This window comes from Polyodon spathula, chromosome 19 (genome assembly GCF_017654505.1).
Source record: "Polyodon spathula isolate WHYD16114869_AA chromosome 19, ASM1765450v1, whole genome shotgun sequence".
In the NCBI taxonomy this organism is placed as follows: domain Eukaryota; kingdom Metazoa; phylum Chordata; class Actinopteri; order Acipenseriformes; family Polyodontidae; genus Polyodon; species Polyodon spathula.
The window spans coordinates 9,766,735-9,781,545 of record NC_054552.1 but is presented as its reverse complement, the minus strand read 5'-3'; the positions used below and the strand labels follow the sequence as shown (position 1 = coordinate 9,781,545).

Sequence of the window (14,811 nt, the reverse complement as noted above, 5' to 3'; positions counted from 1 at the left end):
TATAAGCCCTAGTGAGCCAGATTAGAATACAGTTCTTACTTGTGCAGTGTGCTGTTGATAAAGACGATCATTCAGTATTACTGAAACAGTGAAGTTATAATATGTGGCTGGCACAAGAGTACTGACTGTATCAGTCCCTTACGTGCTATTCAAAACAACACAAAAACAAACCTTGACTAAAATAACTTAATTATCCAAGAGTATGTGGCAGCAAGTAGGCATGACAGGTACATGACTGGTATCTTCTTACATTAATGCGTACTCACTTGTAAAGAGAATGATCAATGAGGATGTTCCATCAGTGTTATCAGATGTCAGTGTTGTAACAGTGAGGTTATACTGTGTGCCTGCTTCAAGTGGACTGACTGTAGCATTCTCAGAATTAACTATTCCATCAAAGGCAAAACCACCAGAGCTGTTTGATGCCTGGACTCTGTATTTATACCCTGTCTTGTAATCCTGAGGTTTTCCCCATTCGAGTTCAATGGACGTGGTTGATATACTGTTTGCTTTCAGATACTGTACTGTACTGGGTCCTGAAAAAAACAAAAAACAAACACTTTACAGTACTCATGCATCGTTCACTCCCCAGCAAATTAAAATGAAGCCCAATTGCATTAGTGACTGAGTTCTGGACTAGTTTACAGAAGCTGGGCACCTGGCTATCATTCTCTCCCAACCAGCCCACATTTCTGTAGTAACTTACATGTAAAAGCATCACAGCTGCTTCACAGAAAAAAAAAATTTTTAGATTTAAAACATCAACAATAAATACTGTACACATTTTACAGTAACATAAACCTACGTTTTATTATCTCTACTACCAGTTTAACTTTAAAATAAACCGACTTTTTTTTTTTTAAAAGATCATGTTATCAATTACATAAATAATTTACATCCAATTATTGTGAAAAAAGAAAGGTATGATAAACACAAGCCTTGGAAAACTATGGTAAATGCACAGTATATTCATGGTGGGGGTGTTTGCGTTGCATTTGCTGGAGTTGGGCCCTGCATATGGATAAGAAAGCAAATCTCAATAATTGGCTTGCATCTAAAATGACTCTTGTTTACCTTCACTTGGAACAGGAAAAATGAAGTAATACTTACTGGTGGATGTTGACAGTGTAACTGCTGCACTCTGGAATCCCATCAATCCATTAGTGACCACTGACATACTGTAAAGAGTTCCAGACTGTAGATTAGATAACTGAACACTGGTACTTGTTGTTACCAGTGTTTTACTGTCAGAGGGATTAGAACTGTATGTGACACTGAAGTTGAAGGAGTTGGGGTCCATGCTGACAGGTAATCCCCAGTTTAATGAGATGGAGCTATTTGTCTTTAGATCACTGGAAATACTCCCAGGTGCATTGGGATCTAAAAGTGAGAAAATGGACAGTTTAGAGAGGCATCACCACTTGAAGTTATTGTAAAAGCTTTAGCTCAATGTTCTCACAGATCCCTCACTGCTTCTCTGTTAATAGTTCCAGCATTTGATAAAGATCAGTTAATACCCCACCTGCTGGCTAGAGCAAACAATTGCCCCATCTACCTGTCTAATTCAAGCCACCTATTCGAACAATGCATTCCAGAATCTTCTCTACAGAACCTCCTGCAATTAACCCGGTTTCGAAATGGAACTGGGTTGAGGTTTTAATCGAAGTTTAATTCTTAATCTAATTCAAGTGTATACTGTAGGTTCAGAAGCATTGACTCCTACAAACCTGATTGAGTTTGTCATATAAATTATTTGAATAAATCAATTTCTAAAGGATTGATTCCACGCGTATGTAAAGTCAGGCTGGGTCCTGTGACACAAAAAATAAACTTTTAGAACTGTGAGTGTTTAAGCTCTCGTCTTTATCAGTGATTAATGATGAAGCCTGATTTGATTGTTCAAATTGCATTGAACCTGACTATCCCAAGCCTTTGTACAGCTCATGTTTAAATTTCTAACACATGTATTTCCTTTTGAAACATTGCAAAAGGTACAGTTCCTTCCTTCTTATTCCTAAACCAAAAACAGGCTTATTTGAATATTGACCAGAATTAACTTATACAAAAAATACACAAAGAAAATTAATAAACTGAATGATAAACATTTTGACTAGAAGGCTTTTCCAATGCTTTCAGCAGATACTAAACGTAATTTAAAATACTTTTAAAAACAAAATTTCAACTAGAAGTCCTTTTCAATGTCTTCAAGACAGTATTTCTATATTCTTACTTACAGGTTGCATTTTGAACAACTCCTGATTTCTCTATGAACGGTCCACTGATTGTTGTTACCGTGGCACTATATATCCTACCAGCTCTCAGCCCATCAAACAGTAATGAAATTGTGCCAGTAGTTGTGTTTTTGGTCTGACCATCTCCAAAGCTACTATTGATATTAACTTCGTATGTTTCAACATTTCCTGCTGGAGCAGTCCAGCTCACAAGCATGCTGTTGTTTTTCTGCTCACTCAACAGAAATACAGTGGGTATTTTCTCAGGTTCTGTTAAAGAAGATAAAAACAGCTGTCAAGTTTAACATACAGTACAAGAAGTTATGCAGAATCAGATGTAAAAGAAACCCTCACTACTTCAGATGCTCAATCACAATTAAAACTAGAAACTAAGTGAAGTAGACAAATGTTTCAGCTAGCACCTCTGTGTATTGTGGTATCATTATATCCATTAGGAAGGGCTGCCCTCTCAATGTGAGCGTTAGGGGAGAACAGCAGGCATATTTATGATTAGTCTTTTAATGGGGTGATGAGGAGTGATGTAGTGGGGAAATGTTGAAAGGTGGGGAGTGGTGGAAAAGAAAAGAGAGTTAAGTAAGAAAAAAGACAAAAAGAAAGAAAAAAAATTAGGTGTGGTAGGGAAGCTCTTTTGTTGAGGCAAATTCTATTTCTTTTCATTTATGATTGTCAGTTGTCCTGGTCGGGCAAGGCACTGAAAAAGATAATTGCTGTCTAATGAGTGACATCATTACATATGTGAGCAGGAGGATGATGGGAAATGTAGTTCTGAGAGGTGCATGCAGGTACATGGGAAGCTATCTTGAGGCAGGGAATGCAATTTAAAAGTTCAAAAAAGTGGTCAAAATGTTAAAAAAAAAAATGAAAACAATACACACACCTTACGTAAACAGTTGTAGCAACACATGGGAACATAAAATAATAAAAAGGCTCTTATGTGCCCTTTATGTGTTATCAATTTTTTTTTTAAATAATATTTAAACAGATTTTAAAAAGGCACAGTTATTACAATCCTGACCCTTCAAAAGCAGTACTGAATGAGATTTTGCTCATGTTAATGGATTCAATTACTTACTTGTATATTTGGTAATGCTAACAGAGTCTCCTTCTGTCAAGTTATCTGCAGCCCGTGCAGTGACACTGAAGGTGTACAAAGACCCAGCTGTCAGATTAGTCACAGTAATGGATTCACTGTTTGCTGTCAGATATCTGTTCTCTCCAGTCCCCTGTACCTGTACTCTATAGGAGGCGCTGCTGCCTTGTGGTTTAGTCCAGCTGAGAGATATGGATGTTGTGTTGACACTTGTGACATTGAGACTGCTGATGATGTCAGGCTCTGTGCGTGCAAGAAAGGGGGAAATAATTCACATACAAAAATAAACAGAAGCTGATTAAAAGACTTTGTAAAACTCAAAACTGTGACATATGGTTGACTTCACTATATCTCCTTTCCTCTTGGAATAACAATATTTATGGTGTCACTCATAATCCCTGGTTTAAAAAATATCCTTCATAGCAAAGCCACCTCATAGGCTCTGATCATATAGGAAACTGTTTCACATTGAAAAGGCAAAGGAAAGAAGTTCTACCTGGCATGATCTGCAATGTCACCATCTCAAAGCCTTGGGTAATGTGTGCAGAGTCACTGAATTACCCACCTGGCACAGCACAGCTATACCCACAGATTAGTCAAGCAATAATACAATCTGTCCTGTTTTAAACACTTACTTGTATATTTGGTAATGTTAACAGAGTCTCCTTCTGTCAAGTTATCTGCAGCCCGTGCAGTGACACTGAAGGTGAACAAAGACCCAGCTGTCAGATTAGTCACAGCAATGGATTCGCTGTTTGCTGTCAGATTTCTGTCCACTCCAGTCCCCTGTAACTGTACTCTATAGGAGGTGCTATTGCCTTGTGGTTTAGTCCAGCTGAGAGATATGGATGTTGTGTTGACACTTGTGACTTTGAGGCTGCTGATGATGTCAGGCTCTGTGCGTGCAAGAAAGGGGGAAATAATTCACATATAAAATAAATAGAAGCTGATTAAAAGAGTGCAACTTTCTTCAGAACTGAGTACAGTATGTCGCCTCCTTGATCTAGTAGAACCTCAAAGTTACGAACACCAAACTTACACACTGACCGGTCTTCTGAACACCCCACTTTTAGCTGGAAGTATGCAAATCACTCAACTATGCATGCAATGCAACTAGATAGGCACTGCTACAAGTGGCATGTTGGTCACAAAGGCAAAATTGTTGTACCAACAAATCACTCCCGACAAAGCTGAGGCAGATTTCAAAGCAAGTGCGGGCAATTTTACAAGGACATTTTAGTTTTAAACAGTTTTTAGTTAGGCTGTATTGCATACTCTGCTGTATCCCTGTATTATTCACCAGATTGAGAGTGTAGATAGTAGGTGTACACATTTATTAAAACTACTTGAAAACTGATTTTCAGAGTTACAGACAATTCAGATTTGTGAACAACATCCATTCCCAAGGTGTTCGTAACTCCAAGGTTCGACTGTATTTGTAACATATGGTTGAGGTCACTATATCTCTTTTGCTCTTGGAATAACAATATGTTTTATGTAAACTCATAATCCCTGGTTTACAAACAGCCTTCACAGAAAAAACAACTCATAGGCTCTGATCGAGGGAGGCCCAGTGTTCGTACAGGAAACTGTTTCACATTGAAAAGGCAAATGAAAGAAGTTCTACCTGGCATTATCTGCAATGTCACCATCTCAAAGCCTTGGGTAATGTGCGCAGAGTCACTGAATTACCCACCTGGCACAGCACAGCTATACCCACAGATTAGTCAAGCAATAATACAATCTGTCCTGTTTTAAACACTTACTTGTATATTTGGTAATGTTAACAGAGTCTCCTTCTGTCAAGTTATCTGCAGCCTGTGCAGTGACAATGAAGGTGTACAAAGACCCAGCTGTCAGATTAGTCACAGTAATGGATTCGCTGTTTGCTGTCAGATTTCTGTCCACTCCAGTCCCCTGTAACTGTACTCTATAGGAGGCGCTATTGCCTTGTGGTTTAGTCCAGCTGAGAGATATGGATGTTGTGTTGACACTTGTGACTTTGAGGCTGCTGATGATGTCAGGCTCTGTGCGTGCAAGAAAGGGGAAACCGTTAATTTATAAAATAAACAGAAGATGACTAAAACAGTGCACGTTTCTTCAGAACTGGATACAGTAAGTCATCTCCTTGATCTTGATCTAGTAGAACCTCAAGAGTAGAGGACCCAAGACCCGACAGGTACCGAATGGGTACAAAATTGTCACGCAACGCTCGGGTCGGATCTGATTTTCTTTACTCAGTAATACACAAACTGTCGATTACTATTAGAGAAATGGTCGTTGCTCCCTTTATTACTTAGGCTGACAATTTCAGCTTGAATTTAGTCAGTGAGAAGATGTGGATGTGGGAGAACAGGTGGAAGATGAAGTCACGTCATTCTTAGAACAGAACATTGCCATGCATGATGACAGAGATATTCTGCCATTTCAGAGAACACATGAAAAACAATTCCCCCTAATGTCCAAGCTGGCCAAAAAGATTCTGTTTCCAGCATCAAGTGTTGCTTGCGAGGCAGTTTTTAGCATTGTCGGTCGTACACTGGTGAATCGCCGCTCATCTCTGGGAACAGCAACTTTCAACAGTTTATTGTTTTTGAATAGCAATATGAAGTGAAAGACAAGTGTTTAGTTTACAGTTTTAATACTTAAAAGTTTGAAAAAGTAAAATTGAGCTTTTAGAGAAGACATCGCTGGAACTGTAGTATTGTGTTGTGTACTTCTTCAATAGTACATTTAGTATTTTTTGTTTGTTTTTTCAAAACAGAAATGTTACGTTTTACTTTAATTGCATTTGCCCCTTTGCAGACTGTATATAGTCGTGTTCTTAAATAATACATTTATTATTATTGTTATTTGTTTTGCAAAAGACAAATATTACATCTCAATTCCATTTGCTCTTGTGTTAAGTTCGTAATAAAATTACACATTTACGAGATCGTACTTCAGTTCATTTGATTTTCAAATAATGTATTTATATTTTTATCTTTTACACAAACATATTATATATTTCATTTTACAGTTCTCTGTGAAGGTTCATGACGGAATAAACACTGTCTGTAGTTCAGCCAGATTTCCAGGTTGACTGGAAATAAACACGGCTTTAATACGGTATCTACTCAATGCATATACTAAGCTGGGGAAAGGTAAAGTGTTCCATTGTTTTTTCAGGGACGGGTCTGATCCGGATCTAATAACAAGAATTTTACATCGGGTTGGGTAAATAATTGTCGGTTCGTGGTTGTGTCGGGATGATTAATTTGGACCCATGAAGGCCTCTATCTCAGAGTTATGAACGCCAAACTTATGAACTCACTGGTCTACCGAACACCCCACTTATAACCGGAAGTATAAAAATCCCTCAACCATGCATGCAGTGCAGCCAGACAGGCACTGCTATAAGTGGCATGCTGGTCACAAAGGCAAAATAATTATACCAACAAATGTATCCCAACAAAGGTGAGGCAGATTTCAAAGCAAGTGTGGGCAATTTTACTAGGCACATTTTAGTTTTAAACAAAGCACATGTTTTTTTTGTTTTTTTTTTAAGCCAAAGGAGGCTGAATGACTGAGCAAGCTGCGTGGTGAGTGTATTTTGTTTAAAAACAAGCATTATATTAACCCACGTTCTCCTGGAAGTTTAAATCTGTGTTTTTGCTACAGTTACAGTTTCAACGGTAACTTAAATTTAGCCTTTTTCCATTGACAGTATCATTTTAAAGAGTAGAACCATAACAATATGGGCATTGCAATTGTGCTGTATCCTTGTATTATTCGCCAGATTGAGAGTGTAGATAGCAGGTGTACACATTTATTAAAACCATTGAAAACCGATTTTCAGAGTTACGGACATTTCACACTTATGAACAACATCCATTCCCAAGGTGTTCGTAGCAACAAGGTTCGACAGAATTTGTAAAATTCAAAACTGTGACATATGGTTGACTTCACTATATCTCCTTTCCTCTTGGAATAACAATATTTATGGTGTCACTCATAATCCCTGGTTTAAAAAATATCCTTCATAGCAAAGCCACCTCATAGGCTCTGATCATATAGGAAACTGTTTCACATTGAAAAGGCAAAGGAAAGAAGTTCTACCTGGCATGATCTGCAATGTCACCATCTCAAAGCCTTGGGTAATGTGTGCAGAGTCACTGAATTACCCACCTGGCACAGCACAGCTATACCCACAGATTAGTCAAGCAATAATACAATCTGTCCTATTTTAAACACTTACTTGTATATTTGGTAATGTTAACAGAGTCTCCTTCTGTCAAGTTATCTGCAGCCTGTGCAGTGACAATGAAGGTGTACAAAGACCCAGCTGTCAGATCAGTCACCGTAATGGATTCGCTGTTTGCTGTCAGATTTCTGTCCACTCCAGTCCCCTGTAACTGTACTCTATAGGAGGTGCTATTGCCTTGTGGTTTAGTCCAGCTGAGAGATATGGATGTTGTGTTGACACTTGTGACATTGAGGCTGCTGATGATGTCAGGCTCTGTGCGTGCAAGAAAGAGGGAAACTTATAAACAATATTTTCTTCGTGAACTAACTGCATATTATTTCATAGAATACCACTTACATGGATTACAGGGTCTACACAGTTAACTGTATCTGAATCTGTGCATGAAGAAAGAGGAATTAAACAATAAAGTTGATATTGAGTTTTTCTTTTAATGTATTTAGTGTGCCCTATTATTTTACCCCTATTTTTCTCCCCAATTTGGAATGCCCAATTATTTTTGCTCCTCACTGTAGCAATTCCCCACACAGCTCTGGAGAACTAAATGTTCAGTGGGCGTCCTCCGATCCCAAACCGAGAAATCTTCCTCTTTTACACCCAGGTACTCGAGAGTGGATGTCAACGAGCTAATGGCCTCTGGAGGACAAAGGCCAGTCCTGAAGGTGCCCGCTCGACCTCACTGGGTGCCTGGCCAGCTGGGTTTGCTGCCAGTTTTGCCTCCCTAACACACAGGAGAGCCAGAGCCAACGTGATGCTCCCTTCAGACTCTCCAGCGAAGACCAGCGATTCCACACAGCCACGATGCAAACCTGCGGTGTATGACTCACCCTGCACACTATGCAGCTGTGCTTTTACCAGCTGAGCCACTTACGGACCCCGGAATTGTAGTTTTTGAGAACAAAAATAAAGTATCCCCAGGGGCATAATCAAAAGGGAAAGAATGGTTTGTGAAAAAGATCTGTATGGTTGAAACAATGTGGCAGTAAAATTGTACTGTCTATAATAACTTGAGATCACCTGTAATGGTGTTTATTGAGTGAATAGTAGAGTATAGCACTGTATGAACGATAAAGTTCCACCTCCTTCAAATTCCCAATTTACTCCCTGGTAATACTGCCATGAAATCTCTCAGGAAGAGATCTGAGTCAAGGCAGTAAGCAGAGTAACGTAACTATTCCCCCATTAACTTACATTCGTGAACAGTAAATAAGATACCCTCTTACTGTATAGCCTGGACGCTACCAATCAGTCCACTGCATTTAAAGGGGGTGCTCACTTTTTATGATAAATCTTAAAGCTATATGATACAAAATTACAAATATTCCTCATGGTGTTCAACCATAACCCTGGCAATAGTAATCTACACTCCGAAACGCAAGTGATTCACAAATTAGGAAGTCTTATTGACTTCAGGACATCACCAGCTTAGCAACACTGATGCTGTTGTGATGTTGATTTATCTGATTGACACCTTCATCCAACCTCTAGATGTATTGCTGCCTTAGCAGTCAATTACAAAAAACACTACAGTTCCCCACAGATCTAACAGCACATTACATTATTATTATTATTTAGTCATTTAGCAGACTCGTTTATCCAAAGCGACTTACAGACCTCGGTTTTACATCTCATCCAAAGGACAGAGCACAAGAAGGTTAAGTGTCTTGCTCAGGGTCACACTGTGAGTCAGGGACATGGTATCAAGCCCTTTGCTTTAACCACTGGAATACCAATACTTTTTTTATATTATATTATATAATTATTGCAAATTATATAATAATACTTTATTATATAACTTTGTAATTATATAATAATATTGACATTTTGTGAGATTTAGCCATACAACTTGTCTTCCTAGAAAAACAGACCTTGGTCGTTTGATTAGCAAGGTTCCTTCAACAAACAGTCCCCCGACACCATGTTGGGGTGTTGGTTGAGCTCTGGCTACCAGCCACTAACACCAAAGACACTACAGCATACGATGAAGTTCACATGCTTGCATCAAAGAATCACAGCAGACCAAACCAACATTTAACTTTCATAAAAACAAGTTTTTTTTTTTTTTTCGTACTTACTTGTTGTGATAGCTTGACAGCACAGGCCAGAACCGATGTTGAATGTTACATTGTATGTGGTCCCTTGGGTCAGTCCACTAACTTTTAGGCCATCTGAACTCACATTACCAGTAGGCTCTGTTTTAACTATAGTCTGATTTGGAGTGTTGATGTTAATTTCAGTTGTACTTATTGTTGGATTTACTGCACAACCAGGGTTACCTTAAAAAAATAAAAATAAATAAAAAAGCCTAAAAAACCACACACTACATATAGAATGGTTCCAAGATATGCTAGTGGTGAAATATTATGAACAGTACATCATAGGGAAGAGGACAGTGCAGGCGCATAGGGACAGATTTAAAGTACAATGTTAAGTAAATGTGTTAATGTTTCCTAACTAGTAACAAACGGCATATAACTTATCAGTGTTAAAGAGGAAGTAGATTGACAGTAGAAGTAAGATTGACATTTTACTAGTTACTGTCCCTTTTTTACTATTATTTGATAAGCCTTTTAAGGTTTTGCTTTGACTGTGAGTTCATTTTTATTTGCCTGCCATAGACATGTAATGTAGGTTAGAGCGGCCTGTGTTGTTAATGTTAGTACCAGCTACCCCACTGCTGTGTATTGCCTGATAAACTAAAGGAAACAGGAGTCACAGTAACAGATCACTAGATAACACTGGCTCTTGCTCTTATGTCTGTGGTTGATCTAGTCAAAGTTGTATGTATCTACGGCAGGTGACTGTGATTCTGCTGTATATTTTAACTAGTTAACTACAGTTTTGTCTGATGTGTTATTGATATTGATGCTATAACTGTATTATAGAAAACCTTTGTTAGGATAATATTGTTTTCAAATAATATTCCAATGAAAAGTTATAACTGGTATTTTAAATGACAAAACAGGTTTAGAAGTACTTACATTGGGAATGTACACTTGAAACCTGCAAGAGAAAAAAAAAAATTGTCATCACTTCAGCTATACAGCTCTTGGTATAACGGGATCCTTGTGTGGTCCAGTGGTTGAAGAAACGGGCCTCTAACTAGCAGTCCCCGGTTCACATCCTGGCTCAACCACTGACTCGCTGTGTGACCCTGAGCAAATCATTTAACATTGTTGTGAGACGTTATAAGTAACTCTGTAGCTGATGCATAGTTCACACACCCTAATCTCTGTAAGTTGCCTTGGATAAAGGTGTCTGTTAAATAAACACATAATACTAATCTAGTGGCCAATACTAGTGAAACTTGTATTTTGTGCAGCAGGGGTACATAGCAAAGTAATGGCAGCTTATTTACATTTGTTCCATGGTAACAACACATTATTCCTACATTTGGCCTGTAGGAAAGTACTTTATATATCAATATAAGTAATTCTGGTACTGTGGTAGTATATTATTCTTTTTGAACCATCAATAAGAAACGTACAAGACCCCAATGCTAATGCACATAACGTGTCTGAGATTAGAACAAACACGCGGCCTCTGCAAAGTGGATGTTGTCGCCCCGATTTAAAACACATTTGAAATGTGATGATAACATTGTTTTGAGCCGTGCAACATGGGTTAAAACTTCAAAATTACAAAAAGACCCTGTGGCTCAGTGCTTCTCAAACTAGTACTTACTAAATCATCTGGGAGTCAGTTGGTAATATTATCAACACTATGTACACAAACATTTTATCGTAGTTTTTTACATTTGCCTACTTATTCGGAATGTTTCTTCAGCAGTATTGTACAGTGGCTCACATATGCTTTATTTTTGTGTTTTCATTTAAAATCTGGAAGAATTGCTACTTAGACATAAAGTGGCCAGCTCATCAGGAGACCTGGAGTGGGACTAATGTATATAGCGGTGCCTAAACAGAATGACACCTTCCGATCTTTTCAATGCAAAAAGCTCCAATTCCCATTTAAATTATTTCCAGGAAATGTGGATAACTATGTACAACACCTGAATTTGAAATTATGAATGTTTATAACAATTAAAATTGCAATTTTCTAAGGGCTTTTTGCCCTGTGTGTCAAATTGAAATATTTTATGTAACAATTCTTAGTGTAATTGAAAGCGTTCAGAAGAATATCCATATGCAGTACATACTGTAGATATCCATGTTGGTAAAAATATCACTTAGAATTGGATACATTTGCATGGAAAGCTAGGAAGGGTGTCAGTCCTTTTGTGTGAATCTGCATTACATTTTTTGGCACCCTTTGTCACACCCAGCCTCTGCCCTGTTTCAACGACAACCTCTAAATCAGTTCGGACAGTTTGTTCACAGCAGCGCTGCAAAGTGGCCAACTGACTTTTAACAGTGCAGCTGCCAAGTGTCACCCCTGTTGTGCATTATAGCAAATCTCTTCATTAAAATATAGCAGGTCTATTTAATTGGTCTAAACAGCAGTCGATCTAAATACTACCACTATTTAGATAACTAAAACAGGTGCCTTTGTGTACTAAACATTTACCAGTGCATGCTAGCGTTTCTGTTTTAACAGTTAACTGCTGCTTGTATCAGTATACTTTATGGTAGTAACACGGCCATGTCACTGGGCTGTAAACAAGCAACAGTAACACATGTTTTAAACCCCCACCTACACCACATGTATATCGCCGTGCTTTCACAAGCAAGGATAAATCCAATAATTAGTGGTAGAAGCGGATTATTTTAAACAAGATACTCTCAGCTGGAATGCAATTAGCCTTTATATTTCCTTGTATGTTTTACAACTGAATTCATTTGCATCTTTATTACAAGTGTCTGTACCCTCGTCCCCCTCTCAACAGTAATTAGATCCATCACAACATCAAACAACGTGCAAGCTGAATAGAAGGAATACTGATGAAGGACTTGCAGCATGCTGGGTAAAGGGGGGCAGCTCTCTTGTGTGGATGCAGCGAGCGACCGCACAGCCCTTCTGCGATTGTTGACGGCTATTCTGGGCCATTTTGTAGGGAGCATGGTGACGCCCTCACAAATTGTCACTTATCCTTTTCAAATGAGAGGCACACTTGAGCTTGAATGATTTCCAGCATGCACTGAATAGCCTTTGTGCCAATTCAGCCTTCCTACGGTTTCCATGTTTATGCTTTCAGCCCCCTACCCAAAACCAACAAAACAACATGCAAACTGTTTTTCTTTGCTTATTTTAACAAACAGTTGGTTACATTTTTTTATTTTTTTTTTACATCAACAAACTGGACCACGATACGATAAAGGTAAAAACGTTTACAGGTTCTGTTTTTGTACAGTAATCTTCGTTGCATGGCCCTATAAAACTAACATATTACCTTCAGCTGTCAAGCCTAGATTTGTAAGTTTAATCTGTATTATGACATGGTATATTCATTTCAAAGTGTAGAAGAATGAATGGTTAGGCAGCATTTGTCATTTCAAACACGCACAATAAAAAAAAAAAAATATGGAGGTCAAACTTGTAAAGAAAAAATATGAATTTGATAGCCTCTGCCTTCATTAGTTAATATGATGGCATTGCACTTTCTATGGTTGCATGTCAGTTTGAAATGTACCTACACTGACTGGTTTTGTCCACTAGGTGGAGTACTCTGCTTAGAAATTACGCAGAAACATTTATTTCCATCTCAGCACTATCACTTCCAGTTGTGGAACAGATACGCATATTTGAAAGATGTCACCCCGATCAACTAATATTCTAACATGTTATCAAAAGCTGGTTTAATATAATAGACTTGTATGTCCACTGAACAAACATAAATTACAAATCTATCAAGGTTCTTTTAACTATTGTCTTACAGTTTTGAAAAAGGCATAACCATAGCTTTCGTTGCATAGATGAATGCTGTTCTCTCAACTACCTAGCCAAAATACCCACTTGGAAAACCAGATGTCACTAAGAATGGTAAGAAGCGTCCGGCATTTGCAATGCAAATTGCTTGCACTAAGAACTCAAGCCCGGTCTATATTTAGGCAGGTCAAACAATATAAAAATATCGGTAATAAGTGTCTGTTCATTATTACTTCATGTGTATTAGAGGAAACTCATGCTTGTGACTTTTGAATTCAATAGGAATTTCATTTGAAATCAGTAGGAAATCATGTGTTAGTTACATTGGAATTACAGACACTTATTTTAAAGTGTCAAACAATAAGTGGAGTTTATTTTACCTGCTGATACATTTCACAATGTAAAACAATGGTAGGTTTATTTGAGATGTCTTCTGAAAATCTGCATTTAACCACTGCAATGTCTAACTGTCTAAAAAGTGACTATACAGTATTTACGCAACTAGACCTTGTACCAAACACAAAATGAATCTGTCAACACCTACTGTAATCTATTTTGTATGAAGTTGGCTGAAGTGTACAGAACAACAGGTGGCACTGTATTGCATTATGTGCTGTAAACCTGAGTTAAACAACTCGCAAGTTTAAACGTTATATAAAAGGTTAATTTGTTTCAAGTTTGCTTTGCTTATCATTCCTTCAATGTTTAAAACTGCGATCCAGATGAGATATTTGCTTTTTGTTTGTTTTCACGCAACAACGCTCCACTTTCTCTCTGTAACACATGTATAATTCAGATTTGTTTTATTATTATTCCAATGTGGACACAAAAACAACTAGCCACCAATAAAAGAGAACATACTTGATGTGCAAAATGACCACCTGCACTGGTTTTGCCTGCCCTGAGATTTCAATAAGTTATTCCAAGACTCTAAAAATGGCCATATTTAAAAGGGTAAGTAGCTTCAAATGTCTTTTTATTATTTTGTACAATTGTTCATGTATCCCTTACTGTTTTATGATATTTACAATAATTTGGAGTGGTTGAGTTCATTAGTACATTTTCATATTTATTTTCATTGTGACTGTAGAGTCCTAGTTGCCAGCATCTCTTGAATACTCTGATATTATAAAAACGAAATCTGAATCTACAATACTTCCCTTTTAATGGTAAGCAACCTGTGACATGGCGCTGCACAAAAAAGAAATAGATAACAACATTGCTGATTAGATAAACCTTGATACAACAATCACAGATTAGGCACACAATATAAATCCATGTATTAGGCCCACAATAAAACATGGTCAACAGTAATATTATTTCCTTATCATTTATATGAATACAGATTATCAAAAAGTGTGTTTAAACTAATCTTTAGTTTGGCTCATTCTGTTCGGGTG

At 37.7% G+C, this 14,811-nt stretch overlaps 1 protein-coding gene across 1 annotated transcript in view; it reads right to left on the bottom strand.

Annotated features, from left to right (window-relative positions):
- Positions 1-14,811, bottom strand: part of ptprja (protein tyrosine phosphatase receptor type Ja) — a 59,445-nt gene that overhangs the window by 20,266 nt on the left and 24,368 nt on the right. Inside the window, exons 2-10 of the mRNA XM_041219281.1 lie at positions 10,567-10,588; positions 9,661-9,861; positions 7,580-7,840; positions 5,109-5,369; positions 3,978-4,238; positions 3,325-3,585; positions 2,235-2,501; positions 1,111-1,380; positions 267-536 (exon numbers count right to left, since the gene is read on the bottom strand). Coding sequence (XP_041075215.1) covers positions 267-536; positions 1,111-1,380; positions 2,235-2,501; positions 3,325-3,585; positions 3,978-4,238; positions 5,109-5,369; positions 7,580-7,840; positions 9,661-9,861; positions 10,567-10,588 — 2,074 coding nt within the window. The remainder of the gene's footprint in view (positions 1-266; positions 537-1,110; positions 1,381-2,234; positions 2,502-3,324; positions 3,586-3,977; positions 4,239-5,108; positions 5,370-7,579; positions 7,841-9,660; positions 9,862-10,566; positions 10,589-14,811) is intronic.